General features: G+C 38.7%; 1 protein-coding gene across 1 annotated transcript; it reads left to right on the plus strand.

Moving 5' to 3' along the window:
- The first annotated feature begins 331 nt into the window (after nt 1-331).
- On the plus strand, nt 332-25,161 carry nudt14 (nudix (nucleoside diphosphate linked moiety X)-type motif 14). Its single transcript, XM_085382086.1, has 5 exons — nt 332-479; nt 9,427-9,470; nt 15,226-15,290; nt 15,770-16,061; nt 18,391-25,161. The coding sequence occupies exons 1-5, from the start codon at nt 399-401 to the stop codon at nt 18,638-18,640; spliced, it is 732 nt and encodes a 243-aa protein (XP_085238212.1). The 5' UTR covers nt 332-398; the 3' UTR covers nt 18,641-25,161.
- The last annotated feature ends 1,458 nt before the right edge of the window (nt 25,162-26,619 follow it).

The following is a 26,619-nucleotide window of genomic DNA, read 5'->3' on the forward strand; positions in this document are numbered from 1 at the left end:
TTGCACAAAGTACATTGTCTTGCCATCTAACAGGTATCAGAAGATAGCTACATCCTTTATCCTAGTATTATGGGCAGCACTGGTGAGTGACATAGAATGTATAGTGTGCAATATTGCATTGTCCTTGGCTCTTTAGGTTAATCTAGACTAATCATTTAAAGATAACTGGGGCTAAGATGATGCAACAATAAAACATTGTTCTTTTCTTCTTTATTTCACATATATTTATATTGTTATATAAATTTAACGCCATTCATTTCACTCCCCCCTTTGTTGTTCCCTTACTGCCAAGTCTCATGTCCTTTCCCGGCTTCCGTAGGCATTCCTTCACTGTCAGTTAGTGTGCGGGTGACAGACAACAGCGGTGAGCCTCCAAATCTAAGCTCCAAGTGTAAACTATGGAAGAGATTAACAACATTGAAGTGGTTCCGTGCACAGAGTCTGACTATCTAAAGCCGTTCAGGGTGCACTATAGCCAGGTGAGTTATTATTGAGTAATAACGGCTAGTAGATGCTGTTGGATGATGTAGGCTAACCCAACCCCCCCCCCCACCCCCACCCCCATTCATTTTTTTAGCATAACATGAAGGCTAAGCCGACCTTAAACACAATCACTGACAGCAAAAATTGGCATTACATGCACCACGACGACCTAAAGAGGTCTGTATTTGGTCTGGTTTGAAACGCAGTTACCTCTGTGTTTTACGAGACAGCTAAGCTAACAGGGAGCTATGAGCTACCATGCTAACGGTAGCCTGCTGCTACTGCAGAGGGTTTTTTTCATGGTTTAACAGAGGCACATGCTTTATATTAGAGCGAGGAGATGTAGATGGCTCGAGTTGGTCTTTTTAACGTGAAAAGAGAGGGGTTTTTTCGCGCTATTTGCACTGTAAAGACAGGCGAGACTTGTTGATCTCAGCTGTCAAAGTGACCCAGTCTGGTGGGTCTAGTAAGGTCGAAGGTTTTGAAAGTTCAGATGTGTAGAGAGCTAAGTTGCCCAGGCTTGTGTTTGAGCGACACTGAGTAGTTTTTCCTTTTCATATCCTTTCGGGATTTAAAGTGTTATGCGTGTGTTTGTGTTTTATTGACCTGCAAAAATGTGCAGATCATGGACAGAACATTGTGCAGAGAAACATGCTCCTACCTCAGATCAGCATCACTCTTTTGCATTAAGTTTCAATTAAGAAAATATAACTATAAGTCTTTTTGTTAGTATCAACGTCATGCTCCTGTCTTAAATATAAACCATAGTAGATGTGCCTTTATATTCAAACGCTTTAGTTTAATAAGGCTTACCCAGTTATTTTGAGTACCTAATTTTGGTTTTTCAGTTATCAAGCAATTTGAGTCAGCATTATTAAGAGATGCAGAGAGGAAAGGTTGAGATTGTTTGGAGGTGTGCAGAGGAGGGATAGTGAGTATATATTGAACAAAGGATGTTGAATATAGAGCTACCAGGTAAGAGGAAAAGAGGAAGACTGTAATCAGTAAGATTGGACTGTTACTGACCATGCCCAATAAGTTTCCTTAGTGAGGATGAATAGAAAATAAGTCAGTATATTTTTTGCTAATGTGATTACTAATTCTGCTTGTAGGTATTTTTACGGACTCTCTTAGTGGCTCATCATCAATTTTAGGTGTGGAAAAAAATAAGCCTACTTAACTTTTTTAGAAGCACTGCAGTTGTTACTTTCACTGCACCTGAACACATGGGAAAAAACAGGAGAAAAAAAGTATTTGCAAAAGGAAAGCTACTCCTCTGAGTTTGATTGTTTTGAGAGATGTAGCGTACACTGATGAAATGAACTGATAAGCTTGTGAACTGGTTTTGATTCCCATCCCCAATAAAATTTGGTTTCTTTGTCAGTGCCATAATGATATTCACTGTTTCTTCCTATCAGTTACAAATTATTCATTCAGTCATTCATTTAGTCACGCTGTGACTCAGATCATAGTGCCACAGTTATCTCACATTTTTCTGAATATGAATGCAATGCAGTTCAGTGAGGTTGAAATAGCAAGTGCTAATCTCCAAGTCACCTAAAAGAGGGGAAAAATGTTTATGCTCATGTTGATGGGATTCATTTTTTCTAACTAGACTTTGTTATTCCTAGTTAGCATTCAGGTGTAAATATGACTTAATCGTTTCAAACACGTCCTTGCTTTTGCAGCGCTTCTTGTGCAGAGTCAATTGTCTTGTAGGTCGATAATATTTATTATCCAAGGACATAGGTGTCTCAGGGGCTTGCGGGTGCAGTTTTAGTCACTATTCATCCATCCATGCCAGCATCTATCTATGATCTATCCACCTTTAGCTTCTTATCCAGGTGGTGGTAAAATAATTTAGGCAGTGCTGATTATCTCTGACCAAAATCTGATATTCATTTTCATCGTTTACCTCACTGCACTGCTTTATATATGCATCTTAAATATGAGAAGGTCTGGGCTTCCTAAAGTGTCCCCGCCAATGAACTTTGATTGACTTTTTTTAGGTTAGCCATTAATAATTTACTATAAAAATTGTCCTCCCACTAAAAGCAAAGTGTGATGACTGTGTCCCGATGGTCTCCTTGCAAAGTGAGAAGTGCTTCCTTACCCAAACACGGGCGGCAGTCCAGGATGAATTTATTTTTAGGTTTCAAAATATTTGTGCAGTTTCTCTGTTGCTGGGCTATGGATATGGTTGTGTAAAACCTGGATAGTGACTGTGGTGCTGAACTCATTCTTAAAACTTAGGAGCTGCTGCGTTACTTACACAGTAGATTATAAGAGCACGTTAATGACATCTGTTTCATGTAATTAGTACATGCCAAAAAAGACTCTTTTGTATATTTTGTTTTGGAAACAAATGAGAAAAAAGGGCTTTTAATTGGTACTTGCAGTGACAAATTGTGGTTTACATGTATGGAAGCTTCTTTTTTGTATTGTTGTTTTCAGTGTAATCCAAAAACTCAAGTACCATGGTACTCTTTTTGGGAGTTTGTCCCATTTGGGGTACACACCTGTGACAGCAGAGGGGGAAGGTTAAGCCTGTCAAGAGGATGGTGGAACGGCTAAAGACAGCAGATGGACAACAAAAGAGATGACGGGTGGACCCTCTGTGTTTCTCTCTCTGTCCTGCCTTCTCTTTCATTCTCATCATTTCTGCCTTGCACGTCAGGAGGGGCTGTTCAGAGACTCCCCACAAAGGCTTTTCAGTCATGCCGAGGGAGCATCTCTCCCACAATCCTTTTATGTTCATCTGTACATCTTCAGCTTTTGCTATTGGCCATTAACAGAAATCTACTCACACTCACAGCAACACACTCCAAAAGTACATAATGTCATGCATAAGAGACTCTCTGCATCATTAGTGTTTATTGGTGCTTTCTCCAAAGCAGGTGATTGTGCTCTGTTGACTCTGGGAAACCCCTCTTATGTTTGTCGCCTCGTGCTGACAGCGAATCACGAGTTGGTGCTTAGAGCGAGATAATTACCTTCTATTTATTCATTATAATGATTTGAATTATTCATCTAGAATTATGTACCTTGTGCGTCTTTCAGCCAGTGAATGAATATGAGATCTTTATGATCTTGAAGCGCACATTTTCTTACGTGAATGGTTATTTATCTGCTCGTGCTTGAATCACAGCAGTTAACTGATTGCCATAGTGATTATCTGCTTATAAATAAGGGCACAGTTCCAGGAGGATATAATTATTAAAATTATTTGTTCACAACCCAATAACAACACGGGTTATCACAGTTTAAACAGTCTAGATTTAATGAATAACGGTCCAATAATTGTAATTATTTCAAAATTTGATTTTACAGGTTTGCCATGAGATAAATGCGTTAAAGTATTTGATTTCTTCGATACTCTACGGAACTTTTCTTTCACTGAAAACACTATGTCCTTAACATAAGCACTATGTTATGTTCATTTAGACTCAATTTAGGCTAATGATGACAGAAGATAGAACGTTGGTGCACTATGGTCAGTTTAGTTGATCCAGAGAGAGCATCTAGTTTTTGTTCCCCTGTGAATAAGTTCCAGAAACTAACTAAAATCCACCAGAGTTGTCAAAAAAAAAAATACATCAATACTGAAATATTAATCAGTACTAAAAATGTTACTATTGGATACTCAGTTGCAACAGTATTGATACCAACAGTGCTGTCTTGCCTCCTGCAGTTGGCATACAACTTCAAACAGTAGTGCTGGAGACAGATTGGCAGACAACCCTTCCTTCAGTAGCAGCTGAAGTAGTTGACATTCACAACACTTTATAAGGAATTTTGAGAGGTCAGTAAAGCTCCTGTTTCAAGAAGAATGACGTATTGTGCTTGCTTTATGGTACTACTTTTGTGTCCGGTGAGGCTTAGAGTTAGGAACACGGCGGTTGTGACTGCTTTAGCCTCTTGTCTGCTAATTCGTATCACTGACTTGGACTACTCAACCTTGTTCGTGGTGTTTGTACCTTTTGGAACATTTTTAATGGAAGTATCTAAATAAAATAATATGGCTCAGTGTGTGTATGGTACAGACCAGGCAGGAGGTTTGAAGTTCAGTTTGGTGATGGCACTGATGTATACTGGCCTTGATTTGAGGTTTATATACTCTCTGTGGATTTCACTGGAGGACACAGTCAGTTTGTACTTGGAAACTGCGTCCTTGAGAAGAAACTGCACATGCTGGTTTTTCCCCCCCCCTGCACGTGTAGATGCTTTTTGTTACTTTTAAAACACGTTGACCGTTGTAATGATAGTCCTGCTGCCTTTGTCGAGACAGCAGGGTCAAACAGAGAGACTATAAATGAAACCAGGAAAAAAACTGGAGCGCGCATGATGAGACTCAAAGGGAGCTATTGTATTTGAGGATGGTAGTTAATTTTTTTTATTCTTGCTGCAGCTGTCTGCTTTATAGTCAGCATAGAAGGTGTGTGTGTGTGTGTGTGTGATGGTTATTAGACTTTAAGCACCTAAAAGATCAAGACCATACATCCCTCCCTACAACAGCCATTCACGTACGAGCCTGTCATTTCGGATGGCCAAAGCCAGAGGGACCACATTAATTTCAAGGTCCTGTGTAGCCTGCTTCTGCTTGCCTTGCTCTCTCTCTTTCTTTCTCTGCCTGTGTCTCTCTCTTTCCCCCCGTGGGCTAATCTCTCTGTCGTAATCTGTGTCGGCCATGATTCTCCATCTCCCCTGGGCCATTCAAGCTGTCCCCGCCTCCCCTCTCTCAGCAAGTGGCCTGAGTAATGAGGGGAACCCCGCCATCTGTGAGTGGTGACAGGAGACTAAAGAGGGAATGTGTGTGCGCTGACACATTCATGCGGTGCAGTTTTACCTTATGTAGTAGGTCACTGCTGGAAGATAAATGTGTTGTATCTACAGTGTTTTTAACAGTAATCATGGCCAATTAATGGTGATGTACTGTAAACAAACCCTATTCGAGGTGTTTGCTAGTCTCTTTGTGGTGCTGTCTGAAATTGCTGACAACATTAAGGTATTTCTTCAATCTTGAAATCCAGATGACTTTTGTTCTTTTTTGCTTTTTTAAATAGAAAGACCTTCTTGGATGTTATTTTTATCCTCACTGTTTCATAACCTTGAGTTTGTGTTGTTACCAGAAATGTCTGTATAGTAGTTGCAGCTTACTCTGAACTGATGGTGCACCTTTCCTGCACATTTCTTCTGCACTGAGCAAATTCAGAAGCCTTTAGATGCATTATTGACCACCTAAGCATTTTTGACTCCTTTTAGCATTTGTTCCAAGAGATCTGAAGGTTTTCTTCTGAAGGTTCAGTCTCTGTCTTAAAATCTTGCTCAGATTCTTCTTGTTTTGTGTTTCTGTACCGGGAGGTTGACCAGGTTGTTCTGGGGGTTCTCGAGATTATTCAGCTGCCTTCACACAGAGGCTCTGGTCCTGTGATAGATCTTGTTTTTGTACTTGGCTGTAGGGCCACTTTAACCATAACCTGCCGTAGCTGGAGGACTGGATTATAAAATGCCATTTTATCTCAAAGTATAGCTCTATTGTATATTTTAATGTGTCTGCTGTACAGCAATGCAATGTATAGCCTCAGTTTGACAAAGGCTCAGTTCTGAACAACATGGATGGGTTTAGGGGCCCTAGTGCATGCATTTGTAACCATTTACTTATGCAAATACCCTGCAATTTCCATGTAATACGTTCAGTGATGGCAAAAATACTCCGCCTCAGCAGAGCATTTTCCAGAGCCAAGCATTTTTATAAAGCAACAAGCTACGAGACGTGCATCCCTACCTCAGTCATGACAAAATGATTTATCACACACTCCATCACCATACCAGCTTTGCTTTCATAAGGAGAAGTGAAAGGGCTTGGTTTCATATGATGGCATGTAAAACACATATACCAATTTCTGACATGGAAGGATTTAGTGAGTAATTACACCCGCAGCATGTCTGCAGTGTTTTAATCACATAATATCAGGCCTTTAATAATGGCTGAACATGAGATTATGTATGACTCTCATTGTTCTATCTTTTTTTTCTTTTTTTAGTCACTGCAATTGGAGTAAAAATGTATTTTTATTTACAGCATTTCTGAGTGACTTCATTGCAGTGACTTTTTCACTCTTTCATGATCTTTTGACAGGAATTCCTCTCTTATTTGACACAGAAAATGCCTTCAGTTAATCACTGAGTGTTGCTATCTCAGCTTTAAAATAAAAGTATGCAGTAAAATTGCATATGTAAGTGGGCAGTCTTTTACTTGTGGAGCCAAATAAATGAACATAAATGTTTTATGCTTCCATTTCACACCAAATCAGGACAGTTAATGGTGCATGAACAGAATTATCCTGGCTTGGCTTCATGCTAAGGTCATGTGACTATGACCTCTTACATCATGCGCTGGATGCCGTGTTCTTGCAGTAGCTTGCATTTTGTTGATGTGCATTTTAGTTCCTTTGCTTAGACGCAGATTTACAGAGGGGATAGTAATGTAGTAACACAGCTATTGTACAGCGCAAATTATGATATTCACTTGTCTTCAAAATATTTATCAAGCAAAAGTAATCAACATAAGACAGAACTGTCTCCTAAAATGTGAGTTTTTTTTGGTCTTGTAAATATCATAGTTTTGAGTCGTATTGCTATTTTGTTTGTTTGTTTGTTTGTTTGTTTGTTTTTTGGTGAAATCCGTATACCTCTTTATGATTAATTATACCTGGTTAGTTCCAGCAGTCACTTGCCATTTGGTGAAGGAATATACATTTTATCTCAAGGGATTTGTAGTTCCCAGAGAGTCACTGACCAGTTTGTAGGATGGAGAGACTGGGATCTAAGGCATTGTTTTCATTCAGTCATCCATCTTTTTTCTTCCGCTTTATCCCATTTAGGGTCACAAGGAACACCCGGACAGGTCGCCATTTTATCACAGGGCTAACACAGACAGAGAACCACATGTGCTCACATTCATACCTATGGGCAATTTGGAATAACCAGTTAACCTAACCTCACTAACTGCATCTATTTGGAATATGGGAGGAAACCAGAGCACCCACAGAACATGAAAATTCTATACAGAAAGGCCCCAGCCATTTAGTTACTACGCTACAGATGAAACCCTGAATGAATGAATGAACTTTAAAAAAAAAAAGACATGAGTAACTGATAATATGGGTGCTAAATAAAGCCTCTTCCTTCCTTCCAAGCTTGCCGTTCTCATTTCTTTCTTCTTTTTTTTTGGGGGGGCTGATTTTGTTTGTGGAACATGCTTTGAAAGGAAATTAACTTCCACACAATCAAGTAGTTGTGATTAAACTTTTCCCTTTCAGATAGAAATCTTTAAATTCCATATTGCAGCTTTAACCACAAATCATGTTGCTACAACAGCAGTTATGTTGTCTGATTGAATCAGTGAAATTAGCCGTACCACCTCCCTTTTTCTTGGGTGGTACTGAAAACAGCTCACTAACACACCGTGTGTTGTAGCTGGGATAAGCCTGTTCTAGTAAAACTGTCATCCCTGCGTTTGAAAGAGCTCGTAGGTGGAGAGGAGGTGCAGCCTAAATTTGAATCAAGGCCATATTTCTTCAGGCATAGAAAATGTAGGCCAACTTTACCATATTTAAACAGCACTGGATGCAGAGATAGGAATATGCTAGGTTAATGTGGTTATTTCACACAGGGAGAGCTTGTTGATGGTACATGAACCAATTATTTAAATGACAAGTAAGAAGTCAACCTTTGGCAGCAATGATGGCCTCAGGTCTTCTTGGTAATGATCCTATAAGCTTGGCACACCTTTTCTTTGGAAGTTACTCCTGCTTTTTCAGCTGTTTTCGGAAAACAGACGAAAAAACGCTGTTTTCCATTACTCATGTAATTATAGCTTTGATGAATGTTGTTTTCATCTGCCCGACTTATTCTTCAGTGCCACTGTATTGGCTGAGTAAATGCTGGAAATAGACAAACATTTTGGTATTATTTCACCTTGAGTATTGTAGCATTAGGTCATGCTAGCTTTACACTGGCCTTGCTGTATGTAGAAAGCAGGTTGACCTTGAGCCTTATCCTGACATTTTGACCCATGTAGCTAAATGTAGCTTTAGGAATTCAGTTGATTGAAGCAATGACATGTATTGGCCAATACATGCTAAAAGAAGTGGATATGCCAGTTTTTATATTTTCAAAAAGCAGCAAAGCTTAGAGCATGTAGCTTTCCATTGAACAAATTTGGCTTTATACATTTCGGAACAAACTCCTAAAATCTTTTCCAGCCATTTTTAATGAAAATAATGTAAAAGAAAGGAAACCAAACTTTCAGGATGTTAGCTCATCATTTTACAGATGAGAGTCACATGCCAGACAATGCATGTGTCACAAGCTATAAATTGAAGCCCTGTGATTTCTGGAATATTTTTGTCTGTCTTTTGTGTGGGTAACACACCTCCTTTGCAGCTTGATCATAATTATACAGATGGAAATTTACTGAAAGAGTGAAGCTGCCTGTTATGCCAATGTGCTGATGTGTCCACAGGGCTTTCAAACACAACAACTTCTGTCACTTAAGGGTTTTATTGTTTAGTTATCGGGAATCTCTCTCTGCAATTGTGAGGCAATTGCAAGGCATAAAAAGAAAACACGTTTTTCGTGGTGCTTTTCTTTTGCTTTGCATCTGCAGATGTTTTTATTGGGTGCACTTTTTTCAATAAGACAACATTAATTGTGCAGCAAATATTCTTGTTAACCAAATGAGAGGGGATTTGATATCTTGTCATGCAAGTCATATGAAATAAAACAGGTTATAATACACTGATTGCAAACTGTAGGCACTCTTTATCTTTTTAAACACTTTGATTGATGCAGCTGGAACCCAGCAGTGTTTGAGAATTACTATGAGATCATACTTTTTTTTAATTTATGGTGTTTTATTGTCATCTTATTTCTACGCAGAATGGTACAAAGAAATCGTGGGACTTCATGCGGACCCATGACAGGTAAAAAACACTTTCAATTTACTTTTACTGCTCCTGTCCTTTACTTGCATGTATATTTACTCAATACATCTTATTGGCAAACTAAATGGCTAATAAATAATACCAGACTACACAGAAGAGGTAAGAAAACATTAATGTAGCCTGAAATGAGACCTTGACACACAGCATTGTTATTGTTGAGAAATTGTATAACATACATGTTTATGTCAGGAGAGGTTATTCAATCTCGAGAGCTTGTTTTAAACATAAAGCCGTGCTCAGAAGTTTTCTCATTATTGGCAGTTTTTTTCCATTTGTCGATAATGGCTCTCACTGTGGTTTGCCTGAGTCCCAAAGCCTTAAAAATAGCTTTGTAATCCTTTCCAGACTGATAGATGTCAATGACTTTGGTTCTTACTGGTTCTCAGGTTTCTTTAGATCATGACAAGATTTGTTGCTTTATAAGAATTCATAATTTCACAAGTCGGAGCAATAACATTTTTAACGTCACTGGGATAGACTCAGTTTTGGGATTCCATTTCCGAAGTTTAATGTTAGATTGCTTTATTCATTCCAAAACCTGTTTTGATGTGTGTTTAGCATCATTCCAGTTGTGTGCAAGTTTCAGTTGTCTAACTGTTGAGTAAAGCTTTAAGAATTTGGAGGTAGTTCTCGTTTTTGATTATTACATCCACTTATGCAGTGTATCAGTACTACAGGCAGTAAAACAACCTCAGAGCAAGATGCTACCACCACCATGCTTGGCAGTCGGTCCAGTGTACTTAAGTTTAAAAGCCTTTAGTCTTCCACACATACCTCTTGTCATTCTGGCTATGTAAAACGGCAGTTTCCAGACCATGGTAGGCTTAAGCCTTATTGGTTCCTAGATTGCTCCTGAACATCCAAACCAATTTCCTCTCATCTGACTTCTCTGGTATTTTTACACCACAATGATCTGGTTTCTCTTAAAAATGCATTGTATTTGGAGGATCGTCAACCTTAACACACCTTGTTTTGAAGAAAGCAGTGCCATGCAATTATACAGGGAAAGTGGCAATAAATGTCTGAACTTTAGTGGGGCTCTGTAAGAGAAATATCACACATTTGCGTCAAAGCCGTAATTCCAACTCGCAGTCTGCCATAATGCCCTGAGGTAAGTCTCGGGTTATTTCAGCCCCATTTTGTTCTCCTAATGACCCCAAAGAGAAGTTCTTCTGAAAAATAGTGCCACAGAGGGAAGAAGCAGTAAACCCAAACCTGCATTTCTCTACCCCATGTGGATATTGCGAAACGGGTTATTCCCCGTGGGGCATATATCAAATAGACCCTGGATTGTTTTGCATTTTTGTGCAAGTGTGCATAGCATTTTCTTCTCAGCAGGATGTTGTCTTTCAGAAGAACTAGTCAAAGATTTGAAAGACAGATTTTTTTTTATCAAAGGCAACATTAGACTAGAAGAGACTGTAGTCAGAATGCTATGAGATGCGTTATTGAATACATTTTTTTCAGCTTGTTTCTAAAATTCTTATGAAGATGAGTTTGTGGCGACGTGCACAGTTATTCATCTGCTTCATAAGCATGCACATTTACCAAGATTTGCGGTTATTTGATAAGTGGCCTCCTGGGGAAATTACAGTAGTTAATAGAAATTTCATTTACCAAGATTATTAAAAGGTCTTGACAGTACTGCATAAATAAATACAATTAAACTGTAAGGTTAACTGATAACCTGGGTTTTCATGATATTTCATGATGTTTCAGGGTGTATCTGGTTCACAGTCTTTGCTTTTAGCTTCTTCTGAAGGATCCCAAGGGTTTTCCCTCACTATGTGGATTATCCACCTATTCACATGTATTCCACATGTTATGGATTCATCTTCTTGTTGGACAGGCCTCACCTCTTAAGGCCTGTCAATATTTAAATATTGTGACAGTTGGTTGCTACTGGACATTCCAGGCTCTATTTGCCTTGTTAAGCCTTTAATGCATTTGCCACCCATGTGTTTTTCAATCGACTGCTGCATATCCTTTGCTCTCATTGGTAGTCACTTCGATTGCTCTAAGATGGGAAAAATTTACCTCTGTACCTGTCCATATCGTTTTGCCCGGGGGTTATTTCTCCCGTTGTCACTTGAAATTGCTCAATGTAATTGATATTCTATGGGCTCTGATTGCCACACAACTGCTAATAGCTCCGTGTGTGGATATTGCCTTAGATATAGTACTTAACTCTGCACAAGGGGAACAATTTACTCTCAGTGTAAATACGACAGTTGACTGTAAAATGTTCAGTGGCTTTTGACTTAGAGGTGCAGATCGTCAATGCAGGAGCCAAAGATTCTGGAAGTACATGCTTCATTAGCTGCCACTTATCTAGAGCAAGTGCTTACTTTGTTTGCACAAGCAGGGTTTGACCTGAAAACTACAAAAACACATGAAACTGAATTGCTCTTCCATGGGACACATTCAGACACAACAGCACAAATTACTTTATAGGTGAGTCATGGATGACAACAAACTCTGCAACATTTTTAATAGAATTAGTAATAAAGTATCTGAAGAGTATATAGTTTTACCTCTTTAACTTATTTAAGAAACTGCTATTTCTATAGAGCTTGGAGAGCGTTAAAACTTTACAAAGCTAACTGAAGTTTGCATATTGCCTTCTGAGAAAAGCTACCTGACTGTAAAATCACACTTGACTGCGTGGAAATGGTTTTCCAAACAAGACAAACATAAAAACTACACTCTAAACTATAATTTAGATCATTCATACTTATGGGACATCAGCTTCATGTCCTTCTTTGCCTGTTTTTATATATGTGTATTAAGATGCTTGCTGATAAACCTTTGGAAATAGGAGGTTTCTCATTGCACAGGTGCCATTCTTATTGGTTTGTAGTCCTTATTTATAACAGAAAGCTTCACATAATGAATCTGAGAATAAAAGACGCCCAGAGGCAACAGAAAGGCAAAGATAAAAATAAAATGATTACTGTGTTAAACCCTTGTTTGTTTGTTTGTTCTAATGCATTTTAGCTTGCTGTAAGTTTTATTAGTTCGTAATGTGGCTCTGTTTATATCAATAAAGAATTTGCATCTTATAATTCATTTAAAAAAACATTTAAAAAATGTAATATTACGACACTTGACTCATTTAAACCAAAGCTGGTAAATGAAAGAAGGGATGTGGTTATGTCCTTGGCTCCGATCTGACAGCAGAAGATGGATTGTGTAGCCTTTAACCCATTTTTTTTTTCTAGTGGGACTTGGGCCAAATAATAATATCCTTAAACCATAAGCTTTCTACCAGTAGTCACCTTAGTCCTGCGTCTCATACGTCTGCCTTAACCCAGATTTCCCGCTGTTCAGCCAGATGCCCCAGAGAGAAAGCTTAACCGTGCATGAAAAGTCCTGAGTGTCTGTTTAGCCTGCTTCTTGGTTTAACTGTTAGAGCTCCTTTTTTTCACCAGGAAGCAGTAGAAGAGCAGTAATGGTGTGTAACAGCACTATAAGACCATGACTTGCCACAAGGGACAGCTCCAATGCCTCAGGCCTGTGACCCACTTTTTGTCTACATCCTCCTCACTTGTGTCTTGTGAGGTGATATTGCCCTACAGCGCAGTCTTCTCGTGTATATCTGCAATCAGCTTCAGCAATATCAGTGTGAAAAAGAAGCTCTAGAAAGATGCAAGGGAGGAGGTGAAAATGGCTGTTCTGTGTTCTCAAGGTGAGAGCAAACAATGGAGTATGGCGAAAGGAGCTGAATAGATAAGTCGCAGAGTTTGCTCACTGGATCCAGATATGAATCAAAGGCTTTTTAATCAGTAATAGAAAGATGGTTGACCTTTTTCTGAAGCTGTTTTCAGGGCCATGAGATGGTATATTTTATGCAAATTTATAAGGATTTATAAGTTAACCCCACAGTTAATTCCAGCTTTGATTTTAACTTGTTATTGCTGGAAGTGCAAGTTCAATTCTGCAATTTTGAACACAAAAGTGTTTTGAAAAAGGACCCAACAAAGCAGCAAGCATGTTTGAATTTGTAAAAATGGCAGTTAATGGCTGTCATAGTTTACAGGCCTGCTTGCTGCTACATTTATTACCTGGTGTAGTCTCCTTTACCTTTTTTATTAACTTTAAGTATGCACAGTAGAGGTGTTTTTAATGACTTTTTAATCGGTGTGTGCTATGATCTGTGTTTGTACCAATAAAAGTGAGGTCTGTAGTTACTTTTCCTTTGATTTAATGCACACTGTAGGGACTAGACATTTGTTTTCACTGAAGGTTAAATGAGGTAGTGGATTCAATAAAATAAACTAAAAAGGGAATGATCCCGTTTTTAAGAAGGATTAACCAGTCAGCTGACATTACACATGTTTGAAAAGGCAAAACTGAAAATCTAAAACGCAAACAGACATTAACCAAGTATCAGCCCAGGAGCTGCAGCTAGGTGTTGTACCAGCAAACTCTTGGTTCCTTCTTTCCATGGGAAAGACAGGGCAGGGCTTCCTGCTGCCTCAGACGCATCCGCTTTCCCAACACAAACCCCAGGCCTCAAGTCGCCACAAACAGCAACAGTCAGACTCTCACACACATACACACAAACACACTCGAGCGGTGACCCACCTGTGCCTATAGAGCTCTTTGGGTGCCAGTGGCGAAGCATATCATGCTGACCTTCCTTCTATTTTATCTCCATATCCTGCTTGTTAAGAGTCATTGTGAATATCAGCAGTGAAGCAAGACTCTTATTTTAGAAAACTGTTCATTTTGGCAGACCATTTTATTTTTAGTGGCATGTTATTTTTAGGTCTTTGTAACAGGAAATGTCTAATACAAAGGTTAAGTCAGGGGTATGATCGTTCCGTTTGTTTGTAGGTTATGATTTTTGTTAAACACTGAGATGTGTGTCTCCCTGAATGACACAGAACTACATAACATTTTGTATATTTCAGTTTCTTTTCCCCAACTTTCTTTTTAATGTTAGTAAGGGTGGATTTTCTTAACATGGGCGTCTCAGGCAGATGGCTTTTTTTTTTTTTTGCACAGAAGCCCCACACACCTGCTTTTCACATCTTCCATTTGTGAAGGGTAACCAATTGGACGAAGGTTTATTTAAATGGAGAGTCTCTGAAACAACTCGTTTCAGACAGAGGATGAACTGAAGGACTAAGACCCAGTAGACGATTAACCAGGATTAATTATAAACTGCAGAATCAAGTAAAACTACTTTCAAGTGGATGAACATTGTAACGGAAACCAGACACAATGAAACACAGGTATGATTGTTTAGCCTCAGTCACACAGACATAGCGACGAGAAGCCCCCCCCTCACCAAGTAGCATCTTGCATTAAGTTTAAAGTCATGACATTGCTTGTGTCGTGCAACAGCTGTGATGTCACTATTTATGGTAGCTTTATACTGGTTTTTGAGAATGTGCCAGGTAAAGAAATTTGGTAGAGTAGTAGTTTTTACCAGGCGGTCTTTTGTTTTCAGGAAGTCTAAGTATTGGTTGTCAACTGGCAAAAACCAGCGTTTGGACCCGACGCTTGACCACCTTTATACATGAATCCAGGGTTCTTTGACTTGTGCATGTTTTAGACTGGTGATTCCATCACAAGGGATTTAAAAAATGGTTCACCACTGACTTATTGCTCTCTTGAACTTGACGTCACTGCACCAGTGATGTGTCATTTTGGCAGGTAGAAAACATGTCCTTTGAGAATAACATTTGTTTAACTCTGCCTTTCTCCCACACCCCAATGTCTGCAGTGTATCTGTGCTGATCTTCAACACCACATCACACTGTTTTGTACTCGTCAAACAGTTCCGTCCAGGTAAGTTTTCTTTTTCTGTGTTCACAAAGTGGCACACCAAAAACACTGCAGTACAGTTTATTCAATTTCATTATGTTCACCAATCTAGATTAAGTTTGGTATACATCCTATGGACATCCTGTGCATACTTTTTATTCAAATGAATGGAAGTAACAATACAGACTCATAAATAGACTGCAGGAGGTCCCATTACGATGCAACCTAGCCTCCTTTGTTAGTAGTCACCAGACTTTTCCACATTGGCGTTTATTAAATTCAAGGACACCTGGGCACTGATTTATTTGTTTTGTCCGTTTGTTTTGCCATTTTTTTTAAGTATTTATCTGCAGTGCAAAATGGGACTTTATTTTAAACCTTGAGCTCACGATAGAATTTATCAGACAATAAATGTTTAAAGATTGAAAAGTAGCCATTGCAGTTAAAATGAGCTTTTTTTACCCGAGTGTATTGGCATTTTCTTCCATTTCTCCCACCATCAGCTGTATACATGTGTGAATGGGAAAAAGCCAAGACGCAGCCACCAAAGTCTGCTGAAAAAACCGAGGAGGGTGCTGCAGAAGCCGCGACGGAGTCTCAGGAGGGCCAGTCAGCCTCAGAAGGGGAGAGCTCTTCTCAGTGGCTGCCTGCCTCTGCGGGGGTCACCTATGAGCTCTGCGCTGGCCTGGTGGACAAACCTAACCTCTCTCTGGAGGAGATCGCCCGCCAGGAGGTGCTGGAAGAATGTGGCTACGATGTGCCAGCTTCCAAGCTGAAGAAGATTACTTCTTACAGGTTAGTTTTTTGGGTTTATTGCGCATAATTCAAAAATAATTTACAGCTGATGGTTTGTGTTAGGAGCACTCGGTCAAGGTCAAGGTCTTTTGTCAAGTATCAACTCAAATCACAGGAAAGTCTCAGTGCAATGTTTTTCATTATCTTGTGTATCTTATCTACTTTAGTCACTCCCACTGGATTTCTTGTCCCTTAACAATTAATTTCCTATTGTCCTATTTTGTTATAATTTCCTTTAATTATACATTCTGAACTTCCTTGTGCAGCATTTACTAGGAAATAACCTACATTTGCAGTGTTTCAAACTTTTAAATGATATATACTGTAGATTATTGGAGCACACACACAAAAACTCCTGTCTGTTGGAAAGGCTTGGGAAAGCTTTATGGATGGATTTTAAAAGGTGCCAGACTGAAAGTGTTAGTCAAATCATGTGTGCAATTTTCCTGTGTGATGATCTGCCAGTGAATAGCAAAACCAGTGCTCCCCTTATCCTGAGCACTGGGAGTAAAGTGAGTTCTCAAAATTCACTTGGAAAATAAAGTAAGAAGACTTTTTTTTAAAGACTTAAATAACCAGGCAAATATTATAACTGTTTGCCATTTTACTCTTTCAGCTAATAGGTACAGCCATTGAAAATGAGCTTAGTCTATAAAAGCTGTCACTGTTGGATTGGTATATGATTGTTTATTAACCTCATCTAAATGAACATTTTTCCACTTATTTTTTCACTAGCTGCGTGAACATGATAGGTTAGATTATATCCCAGCTGATATGTAGACAGGGCTAATATATCAGCCAATATTAGCTGACATATCTGTATCTGCTTTAACGGACAATAAATAAAAATGTAAAAACATAAAGACGAGAAAGGAGGAACACCCTTCACAGCCATGCTAGTGGTGTTGATGTTACATAGATTATCCACCAGAGGGCACTCTACAACATTCCTGTTGGCAATACTTGTTTGGAAACGCAACAACTCTCTCATCCGAGAGTTGGGCAGAGCGTAAACGATTAGTCCATCACTAGTTATGACACTAAAACAAGATTATTTTTAAACTGCATTATCATAATATTTTAGACTCATAAATACACATAACCAATCCATTTATGCTTCATGTGTTAAGGCTATATCGTATTTTTTTTTTCAAATCACTAAATATCGGTATCGATATGGGTCTTAAAATCATATATCAGTCTGGCTTTAGGTCGGATCATTCTTTGCTCTATATATGAATGTTTCTTGCTGTGATTTGGTGCTCTTTCACTAGTTTAGTCTGTAAAAATGAAAAAAGTGCCTGACAATTACCCTTACAGTGGTTTAATAGTGCATTAACACTGTTTGGCAGTAGCTCAGAAGAGCACCTACTGATCAGAAGGTTGGTGGTTTGATCCCTGATTGCTCCAGTCTGCATGCCCAAATATCTTTGGGCAGGATACCAACCCCAAGTTGCTCTCCAATTGATTCACAATCCAGTGGATGCACAATCTGATGCTTCCATTGGATTGTGAATGTTAGAAAGGCATAGAAAAATTGCTCTTATGAATGGGTGAATGATGCATGTTGAATAAAGCGCTTTGAGTGGTCAAGTAGAGAGATTTATAAGAACATTACTTAACAGTCTTTGTGACAGTGCAGGGTTTTTTGTATGGTTTGTTTTTTTTGGGGGGGCGCGGGGGTTGGAGGAAGTTCTGAAATTATAAACTAAAAGTGCACAATTTATATAAGTGACCTGGAAATAAGCATTAGGCAAGTCATCCATCTTTGTCCATGTATTATTAGCTGAGTAGAGCTTGAAGCGGCAGTGAAAAGACCCAGGAGACGAACAGTCCCACATTAGACAGCAGCAGCTGGACAGCTTTGAGTGATGACTCTCATAAGGACGCTTTTGATATAGCTTACACACCACCTCCAGCTCTGTTGGTGTTGTCTACGACCATTGTTGTGTGTAGGCTGCTTCCATTATACAGACGGGGATCACCTTAACCCTCATAACACCTATGAGGGTGTTTCTGACAGAAGTACTCAGTATACTGAAGCGCTCTGCTAATAGCAGGCAACCTGAGGGCACTGTCGCCTGCGGCAGAGATTTAATATTTTATTGAAATGCTAAAGAATTTATTGTTTTTACACCATATGGGGGTTTTTTTATTATAAAGAGTGAAAGACAGATTTACAGAATTCATATGTGACTTTGTTGAGTTCTTTGTTTTGGTCTCTAAGAGTGTTGTGTTGATACTGAAGCACCAGCACAAGACACTCAGCCCTGTTTAAAAATGAAAGAAGATGTCCTTTTAGATTTTTTATTTTTTGTCTCTCCTCCAGGTCGGGTGTCGGTGTAACCGGTGCCAAGCAGACCATGTTTTACGCTGAGGTGTCCGATGACAACTGCGTCAGCCCAGGTGGAGGTGAGCCAAAGGAGGGAGAGCTTATCGAGGTGGTCAAAGTCCCGCTGCACGAGGCCATGACGTTTGCCTACGACGAGCGTATACCCAAAACCATGGGCGTCATTTTTAGTTTCATCTGGTTCCATAATAACATGTCTCCTAAGTACAAGATCTCCACCAATGTGTAACTAGTATTAAAATAAGCCCTCTTTCTACAATTTATTCCAGATTAAATCAAACACTGGCCCCAGCACACTCACTCCTCCCCTTAAGGCTCTTCATCCTGTATTGCCTTTTTGCTTATTGGTACATGATGAAGGGTGGGCCCCTTGTCTTGTTGCCAGCTGGTATCTTTAAGGTTTGTCCTATTAGCTTTTTTAAAAAGACAATTGTTTTATGTGGTCCTAGTGTTTTTCCTAAATACAAATATGCCATAGCTGGTTGTCACTGGCACTTTTTCTCTTCTTTTTATACGTAAATCATTCATTTACTGTGCCATTTGTTATCAGTGGCTGCATATCACAGATTTCATTTGCCTGCCCTTAATTAAAGGAATGCTCCACTGTTTTTTTAATTTTATTTTAATGTAGATATTAAATATTATCTACATGTTAGTGTTTTTAAAATCAAAATTTGGTTGAGAAAAAGGCCTTTAAAGTTCTTTAAACTTTTTCTCCATTGCTAGTTGCTTTAGTAAAGAGAATTTAAAGCTCCAGTATATATGATTTTATAATACTGTAACAATATTGTATTTTCTATTATTATGTGGAAATGCCTCAAAACCAGATTGGAGGCCACTGAAAACCACTGTTCGACTAAATTAAACCCAGTTTCAAAATTATTTGTGGTCAATGCACTGTATTTCCGTTTTCACACATTTTCGCACATGATGAGAAGGCTTGCAAGTGAAAATATTCCTCTTTCTCACCTCTGCTACATTAAACACGGCTGTCAGTATTCATGATTAACCTCTAATGTGCCGCTGGTTACCTTCAGTTTGCCAGCATTTCCACTGAAATCTTGAAAGCATTTTTGCTTTCCTGAAAAAGTCTGACTGTGACAATGCAAAGCACATATACAGTAGCTACTTTTTGCACTGTTTATAATGTAAAGATAGATAGATGAGGTTACAAAAAAACAGTGGAGTATTCCTTTAATCCATGATCCAGTAATGCAAAAACTATACTAGTCAATCATGGGGCCTTGTAATGATTGGGGTATTCAGGGATGCCCCATTTAAGTTCTGAATCATAGCCTTCAAGCAATACTTACCTAAGTACTCCAGGCTGAACAATCGTAGTATCATTGAAATCAGCCCTTATCCTTTTCATCAAATTCTTCGTGAAGTCAAACCAGTTAACATTAGCAAACACTTACCTCTGCGCAGAGGGCCTCAGTTTAATTAACTCAATTGCGCTGAAGCACGATCGTGATTAAAAGCAGCCTATTTGTAGTTGGAGACACTTAAATCCACTTCTGGTGACATCTTCACACTGCCGTGTTACAGGCGTTTTCAAGCCTGTAGCACATCAGTGGAGTCTCAGACAAACAACAGTTTGTTTCGTTTTTTATTTTGTATGTTTGTTTTTTAGAGTTTTGGAGGAACTCAAATGTATACTGTTGCGGACATGATGTCTTAAGGCAGTAGCCTCTATTTTTCTGATTTTTAGATTGTTTATTTTTTGCACACAACATCAAAGTTACATTATGAACCCATAAATCACATCAATATTAATTAGAAAAATGTTCAGAAAATGTAACCCATGTGAAAGTCTGATTTTTATAATAATTCATTTGCAAAACTCACATGCTGAAAACCATTAATGCACAAACCTGCTCTGTCTCTTATTGTATGCTTCTGTACACTACATGCAATTCACACTAAGTACCTGCTGTAAACATAACATTTATTAAAAGTTGATTGGAGAATGCTTTTCAGTTGTCACTTATAGGCCTAGAGACTAGTCACCGAACTGTGTATTCCCTGACCAGTTGGTGAGTGATTCCTCGATGTTGTTGCCTTTTTTGTGATTGCTTTCATCGCTAGCAAATTGTTGCAGTCGCCCTTAGTTTTCATGGAAGACACGGAGATGAAAACACTAATTGACCACCAAGAATCTGAGAAAGAAAAAGTGGACTACATCCTGGACACTGGGAGTGGTCCCCTTCAAAGTAAAAGTTGTGCCTTACCGTTTACACCAACATCTTCCAAAAACCACAACTTTTACTCTGAAGACCAAGACTATCCATTTGTGTTTACATTGGACTCTTCACAGTTTCAGTACCACTTTTCGAACAGTTTTCAGGTGTTGGCAATATGTTACACACTGTATACCTCTCTGTAGCCGATTTCACCTCACAACTAGCAACAGCCTCTAGCAACCACTCGCCTACTGATTAAGAAATACCCATTTTTCCCTAGTGACCAATTATTACCAACAAGCCACTGACTGGTCTCTTGTCAGCAGCCTATAGAAACCTTAACAATCAATGGTTGCTGGAGTGACCAGTGGTTGCCAGGCTCCTGCCAACCAGTCTCTTGACTTGTATGACTGGACCCTTAATGGTTGAAGTGGAAAGGGAGGAGCCGGTGAACAATTTTCCACCAGTAGGAGCAGGCTAAATAGTCGCTGCGCACTATTTAGCAAAAAGCAACCTGTTTTTTTTAGGCAGTGGATCTGCATTCGTAGCTTGGGTTGTTTTAGTGTAGGCAAAACTAGTTTTAGGTCAGTGATTTGTAACTTGTAATGCTGCAAGTATTGCGACAGTTCGAGCTACCTGCTACTATAGTAGTTCTCTGAGTGAACAGCTTGCCATGTTCAAGTTGAAATGACAGTACCCTGTCAAATGTCACACCCTACACAAGTAGGTACTTGGTTTACTACATCAAAATTAATATTCATAAGTATCAGAAAATGAGACGCACCTCTGAACTCACAAAGTGATTCTCAACAGCAGCTTCTTAAAATCTCAGGTCCAAATAGTCCAATCTTTGATTATATTCAGAGTGGATCTCTGAATGTGATGATGACCAGCATGTCTGTTACTATATTTTCACATTTCAAAATCACTTGCAGCTTCACTAACTAGGCAAGAAAGTTATCACTAATACTATAAAATGTTAGTGTTTTTCTTCACTCAAAAAGGGCTGGTACATCATTCATTATTTAATATGTGAGGAAGAGAACCACCCACCTTGTAGTTTTGTTAACAAAAAGTACATATATAGATGTACAAAAACCGAATCAAAGCCAATACTGTCTTAAAAAATTCACCTTCAAAGACACATTTCATTATATTAACATTAGTACAGTAATAATAATAAGAGAACTACATTTGAAACAACCATTAATAGAGCTGAAATCCTTATGGTGCACCTGCAGAAATGTTTTTTTTAACTTCAGAAATGCAATGACTGAGTACAGATAGTGACAACAAGCTTAAAGTAATGCAGTGTAATATAACAGTAAATCCTATATTATATACAGCCACATTTCTGTACTTATCTCTGTAGTTTGGGGGGAGAAAATAATATTACTACTAGCATTACAGACAACATTGTCCAAAATCAGCACCTCTCTGAAAGAAGAGCACTTTCAGCTTTAGCAGCCAGGTGCGCATATGAATAAATACTCTAGGTTAATATGAACAATCAGTCTAGCATTTTTTTAAATGCTTTTCAAGCACCAAGAACAGCTGACAATCAAAAGTTCAACATTAATTTTTCTTTAAACCTTATGCTTCTTATTCACTTGGTTTATGTCTATGTTTGTGAGGCTCTTCTCCTCTACATACTAAGAAATCAAGCAGAGAGAAGAGCATAACTTTTGGGCATATCCCTATAAGTGTGTCATGGAGCCACCTGAAATTCCGTCACCCGTGCAGATTAAAAAAATCAAAGGTTGTATTTTATTCCACACACTGACGCAAACATTTGGGGAGTAACTTCCACCCAAATAGCTTAGAAAAATATGCATAATCCTAAAGCCATAAATATAATTTGTTGAGCTTCTTTGTCCTTCGTCGACCATGGATCGTTCCTCGATGTGCGATTGTAGAGTTTGCTCAGACTGCTTGAAACATTTGCTCAATAGGTTCATATTTTCTCTCTCAAATGCATTTACTTTTGTGAGCGTGATATCGGGACACTTTGGAAAAATGTGGAAAGCACCTTTGGAAAACCATGAGATTACTTATTAGTGTTACACATTGTACCCCTAACAAGACTGCTGTATGCTGCCTGACCAAGACAAATTTCAGTATTTTGCATTGATGACAACGTGCACTTGCCGTGGGCTTGTTTCTGTAAGGTTAGGGAATACCCCAGCATTTATTTCCATCCAGAGTTCTATTAGGATTTTCCAAAGGTTTCATCATTGATGATGGGAGAGTCAGACTGCTGTATAAAACCTTCTTCAGCAAAGATTCTCAGTGTGGATAAAGCGCTCTCCAGTCTGCCGTACCCCTCGAACTTCCCATTCCCATTATTGGGAAAAACCTAGTAATTCAGCGCCTCACCCATGCTCGAGGTTTCTTCCTGTTAAATAAAATGAGTTTTTCCTTCCAAGTGGCCAAGTGCTTGCCCTCTGTATTATTTTAGGCTCTTTACCTTACCTTACCTCAAGCAACTCGAGGCCACCAATGTTGTGATTTCGCAATATATAAATAAAATGGAAGTTAATTGACTTCAGTAGCTTCAGGTTGTCAGCTGACCTTTTTCTTGGGGCACGTAATGTTCTCGAACCTAAACCTGACCAACTGAAGCAACTTCAGGTCATAACGCTGATCCCACAGGATGTTGTGTGGTAGGCATTTCACCTGCCTGTTCTTCCCCAAATATTCCCATCAATCTGATGACCTTTTTCCATTGCTCCAGAGTCTGATCTTCATGCTCCCTAGCAAATATAAACCTCATTTAAGCCACGTTTTCTTAAAGCAACGTAGCTTCCATTGAGCTCTCAGTGTGCACTTAGAAATATTTACCTTCACTGTTAAACATATCCTTGATTTCTGCTGTTGATCTGTTTTAGTAGTTTCACCATGTAGGCCAATAATTTGACCGTTCTGAAATGGACTAATGGCTTTTCCACAACCGCAGAATATCTTCAAACATGGTTGCTTGAGAACTGCATTGGTTAGTGTTGGATAATCTGTTAGCAAAAACATATTCATTACTGCAGTAATAGGCTTTTATGTGTTTCCTTAGTTACATTCAGATGTGACTTGTTTTGGCCAGACAGTGTATTATATGTTGTAACATCATAAATTGCTGTTAGCTTTCAGAAGTTACTCAACACTTCTGCAGTCCCATTTCTCTCATATGACAATCGTACAGCCCTTTGTTTTTTTTTTTTTTAAGGTCAAAGTGGATCTCAGCACTTGTTGTTTGGTTTACTGGAGAACCTCAGTGAAGGATTTCCAATGGTGCTCACAGTTTTCCATTGTCTTGTTCTCATCTAGTATGGTGGAGTATAATAGAAGTATCACACTTGTGTCTAGAAATAACTCATGAAATGTGTTAGCCATGAGGATTCAAGGCTGGAAGAAAAAAATATTTTTAGAAATGTGTTTTACCAGTGTTTGCTTCTGATTTGGCTCAACGCAAAAGCCATTTTAACTTTAAGGCCAGTCTGTAACTTTTAACGTGCCTGTCAAAAGTGAAGAGCTGCACAGTGACTTCTCTTTAGGCTGAAATAGATTTGTTTGTTTGTTTGTTTGTTTCAGGCAAGTATTATCAGGTGATTATTTCCTAACACTTTCCCTTCTAGTTGTTAAGAGTATTTGGTGAACATTGCTGAGGATTTGCAGCAGCATTATGACTCACTGACTGAAAATAAAAGTACCGTCCATGCGGGTGAATAGCAGCTGCAAAGTGGGAAGGATCGTGTCAGATGTCTGCTAATGTGATTGATTGGTGCAGAGAATTCGGTTGCCAAAAGAAGCACAAACAGAGTGGTAGCACTTCAGGTTCAGCTGGTTCGGCCAGCTTCAGCCTGTATTTGAGTTATTTTAGTTTTGTTTAGCCTGTGGAGTCAAAACGTATTACGTATTCTGTGTTATCAGGCCTGCTGTTAATTTTGTACTTAGGATTTTTTTTCCCCATTGATTTTTTTTTTTAATCAGCTTTTGTGTAATCTTATTTAGTTAGAAACAGCTGTGTGTTTCTGTGTTAAACACACATCTTTTGAGTGTAAAGGCAATCTCTGAGGTCTTTTTTTACTAATTCAACACTGGTGACTAACATTATTCTTGGAGACTTATAGGAAAAGTTTCACAGTTTTGGAGGAATGTGGTTATTAGCCCTTTTTTTGGCGGAAATTAATTGCAGACTGATGACCTGTCTGGGCAGTTACAGGGATAAGGACTAGAAACAGAGGAAAACCCTGACACAATGCTCCCAATAGTCCAGGCCTGGGACCACCACACACACACACACAGATCTTTTTTTGCATTTAATGCAAAATATAGTAATCACTATACTACGGAGCAGCGAACACGAGACGTCAGAATATGAGAACAGATTCTCTTCTAAACTGTGAAATGTTTTCTTCACACTTCTGTGTAACGAACAGGATATCGTGTCCAGACTTGAGTTGAGTTTTGCTGTTTTCACAAAAAAACATTTCAGCCATCTTTTTTTTTTTACTTGTCACATCTGAGAGAACATTATGCATTTACGTTATTCAAGTCGTTTTTGCTCAGTTTTTAACTACAGTCATTATGTCTTTGGCTCCAGCACCTTCAAACCGTGTACCTGCACAATGCAACCAGTACATCTACTAGATGTACTGGTTGCATTGTGCTCTCTGTGTAGACACTCAGTTAGCTTTGGCTTGCTGATAACTGCTGGCTGCAGCTCAACTTCATTGTGTCGGCGCCACAGTGTCAAAAAAGCAAATAAGCACGTTTCGTCCGTTAACTGTCCCTTTAGGTCTACCAGTGCAACAAGCCTAACCTGCCCCTCTGCGACAAATCTAAACACATTTTTGACAGTTTAGAGTGAGCTTGCAGACTGTGCTACAGGTAAGCCATATGCTACTTGTATTTAATATACAGGAAAACTCATATTTATGGTAAGCAAATGACTGAGTATTTCATTCTTGCCTATGCTGGATTTTCAACCATTTGCCCAGCATTTCTACCTCCATCACTCAGGCACACAACAAAGGTGTTTTGTGTCCGTTTGCTTGACCCTAAGGTGTTGAAATTCTCAAAAACAGATCAGTAACGTGGGAACCCAGTGGTTCCCTGTCACAAAACACTTCATTCATCAGTACTTTTATAGCTGTACCCTGCCCCCATGGCTATGCTGTAATTGCTTCTTCAACTGTGATTGTTTTTTTGTTTTCTTTTGTTAAGGGTTCGTGCACTGTTTGACAGTCTCTTACTGTATTTTTTGATGATCTGAACAGCAGAAAATACATTTAAAGGTGCTATGTGTAGTATTGAGTTATTGAAGAAGGTGTAGTACTGTTGATGATTTTGTATTAAGTCCAAGACTAAGTCACTTTTGCTTCTTAATTAGCAGACTGGTAGCTGAATATTCGGAAGCAACAGAGGCAGTGAAGGAGCTCAGTGACTGTATGTTGTAGCACATGTTATTCTATTAGGCAGTGAAAATCCTACACATACTACCTTTAAGTGAGCAAAGTACTCTTTTTCTTATGGTAAAGACATAAAGAAATTTGTCCAGTTGTGATTTTTTTTTCTTCCCTTTTTGGTGTCTTAAACTGAATTTGTGTTTTTAAGAAAATATTTTCAGAAAAAGGTACAGGTATGAACATTGCATATTTATGAATTTATCATGTATTTTATGCTTTATTAAAATGTGTATACTCATTGTGGGCAGTGTTTTTAGTAATGTTTCGATTTTGTTAATTTATTACCTAAATGTTAAAATATTTAACTTTCAAAACATGACACTTGGTACAAACATACAGGATATTTAAATATGATACTTTGCATGTGCACTGTGTTCGATTAAACTGCATTAAATTCAAATAAAAATGGGTTTGATGCCCAAAGTGTCTGTTTATGCTCTGAGTATTTACTTACTTTTCTTTCTTTGCGTAGAATAAGGATCTGTGCATATTTTATGTCATTTCTTTTACTGATGTTTATTTGTATCTCAATAGACAAAGAACAGCTAAGTGGTTGAAAAAATAAG

Source organism: Rhamphochromis longiceps, linkage group LG15 (assembly GCF_057381845.1).
Source record: "Rhamphochromis longiceps isolate RC_006_pf linkage group LG15, R_longiceps_female_GT1.1, whole genome shotgun sequence".
In the NCBI taxonomy this organism is placed as follows: Eukaryota; Metazoa; Chordata; class Actinopteri; order Cichliformes; family Cichlidae; genus Rhamphochromis; species Rhamphochromis longiceps.

Coding starts and splice junctions, on each gene's coding strand:
- nudt14 (XM_085382086.1), top strand. CDS start 399: ATGGAAGAGATTAACAACATTGAAGTGGTTCCGTGCACAGAGTCTGAC. Junction 480..9,426: donor TCAGGGTGCACTATAGCCAG/GTGAGTTATTAT, acceptor ATTTCTACGCAG/AATGGTACAAAGAAATCGTG. Junction 15,291..15,769: donor CGTCAAACAGTTCCGTCCAG/GTAAGTTTTCTT, acceptor TCCCACCATCAG/CTGTATACATGTGTGAATGG.